Source organism: Mesitornis unicolor, unplaced genomic scaffold (genome assembly GCF_000695765.1).
Source record: "Mesitornis unicolor isolate BGI_N332 unplaced genomic scaffold, ASM69576v1 scaffold18264, whole genome shotgun sequence".
Classification (NCBI taxonomy): domain Eukaryota; kingdom Metazoa; phylum Chordata; class Aves; order Mesitornithiformes; family Mesitornithidae; genus Mesitornis; species Mesitornis unicolor.
The window spans coordinates 13,449-25,579 of record NW_010182240.1 but is presented as its reverse complement, the minus strand read 5'-3'; the positions used below and the strand labels follow the sequence as shown (position 1 = coordinate 25,579).

Genomic DNA, 12,131 nt, shown 5'->3' with positions numbered 1-12,131 from the left:
TATGTTTTTTGGGTGTGAGGTCACAGGGAGGACAAGATCAAAGGCACATCATACAGACTTCGTGGAGGGTATCCATAATCTTGCAAAAGCATACATAAAATCTCACCTGCCTCTCTTAATAGCCTGAGCTAGGGGGAAACACACACTCACAAACACTCAGTACAACTGCTAAAAAGGGAGATTGAATGTACACTTGCTGCTGTGCAGTTTGTCATTGTTTAATTTCAGGCAAAGAGGCAATCAGGAAGGATGATGTGTTACTTAACACAGTAAAGACAGCATTAATACATGCTAAAAAAATGTCATATTATGTCCATTTGCCTTCTACTATAATCACAATCTAATGAAATATCCTTAGGTTTCCTTTAAAATTATAATTGAGGAGAAACTAGTATATATTTCAAATTCCAAGCAAAGTGTAGAGATTTGTCTTCATAGTAAGACTAGCACCATTTCAAATATATCTTGACACCTTGTGCTTTATAAAAAAAAAATATTAAGAGTCTCAGAGGCCAAGACTGCATTTAGGCTGTTATTTTCTACTGGAAGATAATCCTTGCCCATGTCATCACCATTAACAGAGGAAACAGAGGGGACAGGTTCCTAACTTAGATGTCCAAAATAAAAGGAATGAATCTAGGCCAGATATAACATGTGCGTTACACAGACATCACTTCAGTGATTTCTGCCTAGAAGGTTATGATTAAACACACTTTGGTACTCAAGCAAATGAGCAGTTTGTGTTTAAAGTAAGATCTGTAGGAACAGACAAATAATAAGACATTAGTATAATTCTGATTCTCAAAGACACCAACCATAAGTTCACGGTTCACTTCATCAATTCTTCAGAGTTAACTTTATTGGAATTATTTGCAAGTACAATATTATCAATTCACACTACTCATAAGTACTTCTTGTTATTGCATATACATCAAACATACAGAGGCTGTTCCATTTTCTGTATACATCTTACTGCTCAAGCAAAACAATAAAACAGTGGAGTGAGCACAGAGTATAAAATCAGAATGTATAGTAAGGCAAGCGTGATAAAAGCATTAGGCTCACTAGTCTTTCACTAGAAAAATAGATTTTGCTATCAAGTTTCCTCTGAAACTTTTAACAAACATATTGCAAGAGAGAAAAGTGAACTTAACTATGGTAAACAAATTCCTTCCTTCAAGGCACTGTTATATAACTTTCAATGTCAATTTGAAAATAATTCAGGAAGTCAGTTGATAGAAATATTACCTTAATAATGAAAGAGAACAAAAGAAAAAAGTCTTTATTTGGTGAAACAAAAAGGCTGAATGGAAAAACAAATCAGATTAAGACTTCTGTATGGAAGAAAACTAATAATTTTGGCTAAAATAGAACAAACATTACAAGTTTGAAATACATAAACTAGAAAAATGAACTTCATTATCAACAGTAAATTTAGACAATCCAAACAGTTTCAGTAACAAGCTGTAAAATTTGGAACTTGGGTTATTTTATTCATAAAGCATTGTTTAATGTGTTATATACGCATGTTCCAGCATAAGAAAGTAACATGACTGCAAAACTACTTCAAACCAGCAGAGAACAGTTTTCCAAGGATGTAATTTCCGATTCTCTTATGAAACATATCACTTGGCCTTGTTTTCACCTGCACAAATACTCAGCAACGGCAGATTTTCAGTCACTGTACAGACCTTTCTACACAAACACTGGATGGCACAGCTAAAAAAAAAAACAACGCTGTTTCTCCTACATATTTGCCCTCTCCCTTTCCTGTAGGGACCTAATTGCAAGTTACCTCAGCTCCAGCAGTCTGCCCTCAGGACCCCTATGGAACACCTGCATGCCCTTCCCATGTCCCTACACTCATTCTCAACTGGTTTATTTCTCATTCTTTGCCCTATCTTATTTTGGGGGAGCTCCTAGCTAGAACTGCAACATGAGGCAGCTAGTTGTGGTTACCAGACATGTGCTGGGTAGCTCAACACAGAGGACCACCCAACCAAAAAACTCCTCCCTACACTGAAAACACGAATCAGTTTCTTTCTAATTTTACTTGCTCAACAGGGTTGAAAAGTTTTGAGGGTGAATTTAAAGGCAGAATGTAAACCTCATTTTAGCTGAATGAAAAGAAAACAGTCAGAAGCACATGGATGCCGATTTTGGTATCAACACCAACACTGATGGGGTTTCCCCTCTCTTCCTCAGGACTGTGTGTCAAATTACCTAGAGCTAACCACTTAATGATCTTGCCCCACTACTGGGCACTTCTTAGGTCTCCATCCTAAGGGAATATTCATATAGTTCTATTTGAGCTCAGTTAGGAAACTGTTTAGTATTTGTCAGGCTTCACTAGGAATCTGGTCTCACAGCTGCTTGTGTCTGCTTTGGACACAGGGAAAGGAGGAATCTGCAGTGATCAGTTTGAAGCATTAGAAAATAGCCCTTCAGGATTGTTCTGCAGACTTGCATAATAAACAGATCCACAAAGCAACTGCAGTAGGAATGTTCTGAACATATACAACATTTCTCATAAAATATACATTTCTAGATTTCCAGAGCTTCCTATGTGATACCTGGACTAAAGAAGCAGGGTTTATGCCTTTGAAGTTATGACTGTTAATTATGTCAGTTATTTCATATTTGTAACTAATATTACTTACTACCTTTTGTAGGGGAACCCAAGGAGGTTTGAACCTAGGCAGACATATGAGGAATAAAACCACTTATGAAGATGATAAAACTGCTTTCAAACTTAAAAGTGAACACCAAAACCCTTGCAGATATGGCAAGCAGAACATGCTAGAGGTAGGTCCAGACAGAACTACAGTACAGCAGCTAATCTGACCAAACTCCAATACAGTCCTGATAGGAGAAACATCATACACTTAAAATCCATGCTTAATCCAGGTTCTCCAGTTCCTGCGTGCCTTCAGTGCAGCCCTTGTTTGACAACACCAAAAAGTAACTATTCATGTAACTTGCCTATGCTGGCCAAGACTTCGTAGCACAATTTCAAGATCAGGTAGGAATGCTCAGTGAAGGCAGGAGTAAGTTGTTACCATTTCTGATTAAAAGGTGGGCTCTTTTCAAAATAGCACATGGCATCCTTTTTGATGCAAAATATACTAATTCTGTTCTATATAGGATCTAATTATTAGAGCTACAAGTAAGCTTACTTTTTTTTTAACTACTGAATTTCCTACCCAAAAAAATCCATTTTCTACAAGAAGGGTATGTTTCAAACTAATATACAGAAGTCAATTTTCTAAATTGCAAACATTTATTCTAACAAAAATGCTGTTATAGCAATGATAAATTTGTATAAAAACCTGTAAATGCATTCCAGTTTTTATAGTGCATAGAAACACCAAGGCAAAATACAACAAACAGTATCTTTGACAGCAAGGGAAATCTTTATCAGTGTTCAGCCCTTACAGTCAAACACTTAATGCTCATATACTTCCTACTGGTTTTTATTTGGATTTTAACTTGTAGTAATAACTGCAAAATAAGCCATAAAAATCAAAAAAGCATACATCAGACTGGATTTTGTCCTTCATTTCAAACAAAACAGCCAATGCTAGGCTTCCTGATATTTTCAAACCCATAAGAGCAAAACAAAAATAAATGAAGAAAAATCTATTTTATCTTATTTTTCTGATTTCCTTCACTGAAGTTCAAAGAGAAATGACTAGTTTAAGGAAATTCTATTTAGTTGTTTTTTCATTTGGGCACCCTAGGGAGCTTGCAAGTGTTGCCTGTTTTTCTGTCTTTATTTTGAGAGAAGAAATTCTTTTGAAGACTTTACTTTTCCCTTTTTTAAAATGGAAGTTTTTTATTTTTCTTTTGGATTAGCAAGCAAAGACAACTAATGCAACCAATTGTTTTAGCTGCACATTTTTCAAATGCAGAATGCATAACATAACTAAATGGTACATTTAAAGCAGCATCAGAATTCTATGTATAAAAGAACAAGTGGTATTCATGTTGCTTTATTCTATTACCCTGAAAATTTTAGCTGTCCAAGATGTTCTGTGTGCTGAGAGAAGGTTAAGGAATTCAACAGTATGCTACAAGAAGTAAAAGTACCAACTAGACAGGATGCATGATAAGAACCATACAGGGGTATTTGTGAAACGTCTGTGTTTTGTGTAAATTGTAGTCACAAAACTGGTTTTGCAGCCCTCAAACCCTGCAGTAATTTGTGCAAGCGCAAGGAATTATTTCAGTTATAGTCTGATATGGAACTGTATGCCCTTTGCTTCTCAGAATGTATCTAACATTTTATTTAAATGAAGCTAAGAAAAGTTACAATGAAGATATTTTACTGTTCAGAGCAAACTGCAAGACCAGCAATGTTTCATTTAAATAATGATAAAGACTTCTGTTTGACCATTTCTTTGGTATAAATGGCTGTGTAATTTGCTTCATCTGCTAGTAAAAGGCATTTTCTTTGGTAGAAATACTTTTTTGGTCTTACAAGTCCAGCTTTATAACACTCAGATAATAGGCCCAATTTATACTACCTGTTCATTCAGTGAATGCAAGTTTAGTTCCAATTTAGGACATAAAATCAAATAGATCAGTCATAAAACAGGAAGTCTGATCATTTAAAATCTGCCTTTTAGTAGTAAAATGACAAGCAACGTTACAGACAGAAGTCTAAATGCAGTCTATCAGAAAACACTTCTGTCTGAATAAAATGGGCAGTTTCACAGCTATTTTAAAAGCATCTTATTTCTCCTAAGAGTAGAGTTTACTTAGAAGCACAGTGGATGTTTAAAATGCACAGCCGCATACATCTTCTGTAGCTTTGTGATGATTTCCTCATCTGTCGGCTTAAATCTCCTGAATTAAAAAGAATAAACACATTTCCTTATAACACAAATTCTATTATTCTGCTGCTTAATATTTCCCATTTGTTAAAAAGTAAGCTTTGTTCCAGTTTATATTTTACAATTTTTTTTAATTGCTCAATTTGCAAATCTGAAATCTTTAGTGATTCACTCTGTCACGTGACAAAAGGGCTTTACAAGAATGGGACCTTAGATCCAATATGGGATAAATTCTTGGGTATTTAAGTCACAGTAACCAACAAGTACAATAACATGCAGGAAACAGAGGAGACACTATGCTCCTGGATAATATTTGTTCTTGATTGTTTTCTGATTTTTTAGTCTCTTTATATGAACTTCTGACACTTCTTTCTGTTCTGTAAGAGAACGGGTACAGAAACAATCTTCCTTCAGGTAGATGGCCTGTGATGAGGCAAACCAGTATGAAGAGTGACATGAATGCAAAATCACTTGTACCTCTTGAGATGAGAGACTGGGGTGCCAGATGCAGAGGGGAAATAACAAGGGGAAGCAGCTAGAGTGTGCAGGATTGGTCCTCAATTGGCAGACCATCCTGACAAGCATTTCCAGCTGGCATAATTAGAAGTGGCCTGTAATTAGGCTGTAAAGAGGGCAGAGAACCAGGGAAATTTATTATATAGCTTCCACAGGGCCACTGTGGCCTCTGCTTGCTTCTTCTGCCACTAATCCCTTCAATCCCCATCTATTAAGCTCTACCTTATTTCCTAGACTCCTATAATCCCTTGTTCTGTATCTCTGGTACTGTCACATTTCCCACTTGCTACTGCACTTGCATCCTTCCTCCATAAACTCACTTGACACAAAATACAGTGTGAAAGAGCAGAATTTTGGATATGACACCAATTCTTATGCATCTCAGCACCTACCATGACATTCAGAGAAATGTTTCATGATCAGAAGCCAAGCAATTAAGCAGGCTAACCTGGATCCTATTAAGGACTGCATGGGTAAACATAACTATTAAACCACACGATAGCATTGAATTAAAAGGTTTTGGACTCACTTGTGCTAATATTACATGACTATCTATTGTTTTACCTAAAAAATGGTTCTACTACTGTGTTGTTCCCACATTAAAAAGAATGCAACAGGATGACAGTGGATTTCTTTGTCCCTCAAAGACAAAGACTACTCAAAAGTAAACTAGTCTGTTCCAACTCCTACTTACCTTTTCAGAAATCAGGTTAAATTCTTCTGTGCCTAGCACTGCTGCTTTCCACACCATTGCTTTCTTCTGATTTCCTGTTAAAAGAGAGAGGTTGAATTCCGAAACTCAACTTTTAAGTATAGTATAAGCAGTTATTCCAGTCCACAATCCAGTAACAGAGTACATCAAAGATGTATTTTTATTTAATACTAAAATGTACTAAAGTTATTTTCTCTCCTGTCCCATGTGAAGTTATAAGAAAAGATTAAAACAAAATTTAAGCAACTAAGATACTGACCCCTGCAGTCCCTCAGCCAAGTAGTAAAGTCTCAACTGAATCCCCAACAAAAATCCCACAAATTTCTGAGCAGAAGATATAACAGGGATAGTATTCCCAAAAATTATTGCAATGCTATAATTTTATTCAGTGTACAGAAACTGTACATAAAGTGAATGCTCAAATGTTATACAGCTCAATCCTCACAACAAGAGCTCAAACTGTCATATGATTGCTCCTTCTGGAGTAAATACAGCTAGCTATATGGTGTTGGTCACAATCAAGACTAATAATTCTCTTGTTAAAAAAAAAAATGTATTTCTGAATCACTAGCCTGCCACCCAATACGTTGTTGGATGTGAGATTTTAATTATAGCCTCAAACAAGTCCAGCTGTGTATTAGTTATCCATAACAGACCAGAAAAGTTCCTTTGGAGCCATTCTCTCTAGTACACAAATCTATCTTCTAAACAGCCAGTGGCTGAAATAACTTTCACTTATTAAAATCAGGCAAGAATTACATGGCTTAATAGATACTCATATGATGAAAATCTAAGATAGAACTACAAAGTAAAGATCAAGCAGCTGATCAAAACCACATCCCACATCTCATCAAGTATGAAAACATTATTTAGTGCAGTATACTGTGTTACAATCCTATTGTAATACAGTTTCAGCATGTTTATAAGAAGCAGGGCTGCACAACAAGAACAATTATTCAAGTTTTCAACCCAAGACATATCCCCAAACACACAGCAGTATAATAGGACACTATATTCCTAAGACATATCCCCACTTTATAGTGTAATTGAATTACAGCTTTAGAGCTGTTTAGATAAAGGGAAAAGCACTGAAATGTATTTTCAGCTAGCACTAGAGAAAATGGGAAAGTCAATACAACAGAGGGAAACAAAGAAGGTCACTGCAGCAAGAAATTCAAAATGGGAACGACACTAGTCAGAAAGGAAAAAAGGAAGAAAAACACAGAAGAAGAGAGAGTGAAGAAGACTGGAACAGACTGGACACATTTAAAGAGACGAGGAGTTGCTGATCTGTGTCTTAAAAGAAAAGTTAACTGGTCAAATGAAATGACTGGGCTTCAAAGGAAGGGCAGAGGGAGAGAAGTATAGCTTATGTCAACAAGCAAGCAAGCTTTTAGAAATACATTGCCCTAAGGAGCATGAAGGCAGCATGGGAGCACTGACCCTCAGGCAGCAACACAAGTGCCTACACCTGCTCCTTTGGCTCCAGTAGCACAGCCCTTCCCATGCCCAGGGAGCCCGAGCTACCAGCAGAGCAAGAGGCCCCCCAAGGACGTTGGAGTTACCACCAAAACAGCCACCACCACCAGCTTCCAACACCCCAGCAACCACAAAGCTTACCTAGGACAGTCAGGGCTTTGATCACATGCAAGTAAAAGAAATTTATGTTAATATGGACAAAAAAATACATATGAGAAAAAAAATCACAGCTGCTTCTGTAAAATTTCCACCCGAAAGTCACCTTACTCATAGTCATAGCTTTTCAGAATTAGTTTACACTGAGGACATGTGTCACTCGCAAAAAGTGAAATATCTTCCAGAAGCCAAAATTAACTGCCAAGTAGAAAAAAAACTTCAGCATTCAGCACACTCTGCAATTAGGCAGTCTTAAGAAAAGAAATAAACTGTACTTTAACATTTATTATTAACCCTTACAAACTGGGTCACCAACAAGGTATAATTTTATACAACACATGTAAAAGAGTAAATACTTAAATATACTATACAAATTTTTTTACTTACAGTTGCTCAATTTGGTCAAATTCTCTTTCATCTTCTGCATAACAGAAAAAGGATTATATAGAGTTTCAGTTTAGCAAACACTAGAAAAACTCCATTTAATTACACTATTTACTCCACAAAAGAAAACCCTTTTCATTTTATTAGTTTTTTAGACTTGTAAATCAAATTATCTTGTTCCTTTATTCAATTGAATTACCTGTAAATTTGTCAGAAATCATACTTTGATCAAGTTTTATTAATCTGATTTTAATACCTATATTCTATATATGTATAAAATATAGAAATACATGTATGCTTACATGTATACTATATATGTGTAATACAGAGAGATTTTATATATGTGACTTTTCTTTCATCTTGCACATCTAGTTCAGCTCGCCTATGTGTGCCTTAAGTTCAGCAATCAGCATTAGTGTTTACCATTTTCATGCATTTTTCCTTCTTACTCAGTTTCTTGACAGAAGTTTCTTTCATCAAGACTAACTTGCTTCCATTCCTAAGTATTGCCCAAAGAAGTATACCCTCTAAATTCCTTTATCTTATAAGGAAAAAAACAACATCAAACCCTTTATGAGAAAGCACTGCTTATTGAAAGTATTCTGTACCTAAATTCTAGACCCACAGAAAACATTTTAAAATCTATAATAATGCCATATTCTAAAAGAAAGTATTTTATCAGAAAAAAAAGTCACACTGAACTTCAAATATTAATTGCTATGGGTTCCATCTTTCTACCTTTGGTTGAAATTTCAATGGAAAGCTAAAAATGACTAAAAGACTTACCTGCACATTTCTCTTTCCTTTTTGAATAAAGCTCATAAAGGAAAATAATAGCTACTAGACTAACAACTTCAGCCACAATTGCTAGAAAGGGTTTGAGAGGCACCATGAGGGTCAGGACTTTAAGCTTCAGCTTTCCTTTACTTTTCCCTAGTTCAAAAGTAGCTTCACACCAATATACATCCTCATCTTCCTTAGTGAGCTTCAGTATCTTCAGATGGGTTACATTGGCAGATACTCTATTAATTATGTACTTGTCTGCCCGCAAAGAGTCATTAATGGCAATCTGAAAACAAAAAACAGAAGTCTTATTAATGCAGTGAGAAAGTGTTTAATCACAGTGTTTATATTACCAGATAGTTTTATATAGAGAGCAGTGTAAAATGAGTTAAGAAATGGCATTTTGTGAAGCATATTTAGTCCATCTCCAAGGGAAGGATTAATCTTAGCTGGCCATCTCGGTTCCCTTTACATTCAATGAAGGAAAACAGGCATTTTCAGTGAGCATGTTGTCTGCTTTAGATTATTTAAGATCAGGTGGAAGGTACTCTTGACTCTCTCTACTGACAAAGGCAACCTCAGGATCTAATGCCACATTTCACCACAGCACAAATCATATGCTTTCAAGAAAGCTGTGAAGGGAATGCTGTTTCACTGGGAAATACCTTAACAGCCAGTGCTACTCTCCAGCAGTATAGAGGAGAGATCTATTCATCTCCTCTCAGCTGACAGTGCTCCTCCCAGAGCAGGGCTAAAACAAAGCTCCTATGCTTCCAAAGCTAATGAGGATATGAAAGGTGGGTATGTGAAGGAGGTAAACTGTTGAGCAGTATTATTCCTCACAGCCTTTAAGACACAAGCTGAAGTGAGAAGAGACTTCAGCTCCTTCAGAATCAAGTGGCACAGCAGTCTCCACCACAGGATGGCCTCCTTCAGGTCCAGTGTCCTGGAGAGGTCATGTAACTCAATACAAAGTTACTTGTATCCAAAGGAAAAGGAGTAGGAAGAGAAGGTACACGCTCCTGTTCTCCCTCAAGCCTCCAATACCTTATGTGTCTTTTAAGGAGTGTCCTGCTACAGTAAGATTTTTTTGGTATAAAGTAGTTAAGATTTGAGCAAGACAACCATTATTAATACAGTAAAAACAAGTTCAAGACTCATCTGATTCTCTAAGAGTATGACAGGCCATTCTTGGAAAAGAAACATCACACAAACCAGAACAGAAGCTACATCCCTGTAATAATGAATTATTCTAAATATTGCAGATTTTTTCCATTTACAGATATTTATATTAAATTTAATAAAAATGCAATTTGTACAGCCTGCAGTGAAAACTCATTATACTTTATGAAGTGTCTGTACTTGTTTTTTACCATGTTGTTTTACTTGGCCAACAGATGGAAACCTTACCTGTTCAGTTCCATTTGTCATATACCAGGTCCAAGCAATGGGAGTATAGCCATAGCTTTTACAAATCATTATAGCTCCATCTCCCACATAACCAATTATGGGTTTTTCTCTTCCTTCAATGTGCGGTACTAAGAACAAGCAGGAAAAAGTTCATCAAGTGAAAGCTACAGCTTTGTTACATAACAAAAAATATATTTAGGTATCTATTTATAAAAGCGCATTCACTTTTTTCCCTTAAAAAGATAGATTATTCATGACATGTTCTAAATTAAGAGCCATTTCAGGCTCATATTTTATATACAGAGTTTGTGCAGAAGACTACAGGAATCCTATTCTCAGCTGCCATATGATCTTAAAAGTTGCCAATTAATACTGAAAACTAAGTGATAATCAGAATGTGATTTCTACCCTTGCCCATTTCTTCTTGCCCTTCCTTGACAGCTGTGAGCTACATGCTTCAGTTCTAGTACTCCAGAAGCACACATTAATTTTTCCACAATTTCATGGAATCTGCAAAAACTGACAGAAGTCTATTCCAGCCATAATGGTGTCTGGCAAGTTGTGCATGCAGAGAACTTTGTCATAAGAACAAAAACCACAGGTTTCAGGAGCTTTGCAGTTAAAAATTTCTGAGCTGAAGTAATGACTTTTGGGTGTACACCAGTAAAAAGGGACTTTTGATCCAACCTTGCTAAGAACAGAACATGGTCATAGGAAACACGGCATCAGTTCATAACTTTACAGCTACTTGTCCCAACTGCAGATGCCCCACAGCCTTTCAAGAGCAAAAGCCCAAAACCCACTGTTGAATATACTGAGGCATCCCACAGAGCTAGAGCTGCACAAATATATCATGACAGAGTCTGTATTTCCCCCTTCCCCTTCTCACTGTCATTAGGATGTTTACTAGCATTTTTTTCTCAGATCCATTTATTTTAAATTTTACTTCAATTTTCACTGCTTTATCTTGTAAGTGGAGATCCACTACATCTTTTAAACTGTATTTGTCACACTAGACTGAACAGGCCAAGAACGTGCTTTCAGCAGTTACAATAGTACAATTTGGTGTTAACTAAGGTTGCTCTTCTTCCCTTCTTAATTGGATGAGCACAAATTATTTGCCCCATAAAGATCACTTCTCATGACTACCCAAACTTCAAGAGTAGTGGCAGAGTATCTTCACTGCTTTCAGTAAAAGGGACAACTTTACTAGTAACTGCTGTCATCTCCTTTGCTATTTATGAAGCGAAAGAAACAAAATGAGGTTGGAACAAAATAGAACATGTGACAGCAAATTAAAGCCCTTGGAACCAGCACATGTGGTAGTCAAGAAAATCTAGCCATGCTGATCAGCAGCAAGGCACACCTGTAGGCATACCAGCAATACATGTGACCACATTAGCCATTAAGACATGAATATCCATCATGAGCTCTGGGATCTGGCTCTGTTAACAGACTGGTTAATCCTTTAATGTGTGCAAGGAAATAATACGCTTTGTCCCAGGTATTTTTGCAAGTTGATCACCCAGATTTTGGTGACACAACATTGCTACTGCACAGAAAAACTAACTGTTGAAGAGATGGACACTAGCATTTATGTCAGTCATATCTCCACACTAGTTTAAAGATCAGAGTTGTTTCATAGTGCATGAACCTGGACAGCTGCTTAAGGATCCCTCAAAGGGCAAGCACAAACTAATCTATTCTACTCTTCACTACAGCTATTACAACACATGACACCATTTTAAAATAGTCACGAATGGTCTTCATGTTTAATAATTTGAACTTCCTATCAGCATCTCTTGTTTTCTGTGGACCTGGGTGAAGCTGAAGTGCTCAAAATATGCATAGTTATG

General features: G+C 36.5%; 1 protein-coding gene across 1 annotated transcript in view; it reads right to left on the bottom strand.

The window, feature by feature from the left end:
- Window positions 1–6,061: 6,061 nt before the first annotated feature.
- The window catches only part of EMB (embigin), a gene marked incomplete at its 5' end in the record, with an annotated part of 14,678 nt that continues 8,608 nt past the window's right edge, over window positions 6,062–12,131 (bottom strand). The window contains 4 exons of the mRNA XM_010183707.1: window positions 6,062–6,119; window positions 8,086–8,119; window positions 8,869–9,151; window positions 10,276–10,403. Coding sequence (XP_010182009.1) covers window positions 6,062–6,119; window positions 8,086–8,119; window positions 8,869–9,151; window positions 10,276–10,403 — 503 coding nt within the window. The remainder of the gene's footprint in view (window positions 6,120–8,085; window positions 8,120–8,868; window positions 9,152–10,275; window positions 10,404–12,131) is intronic.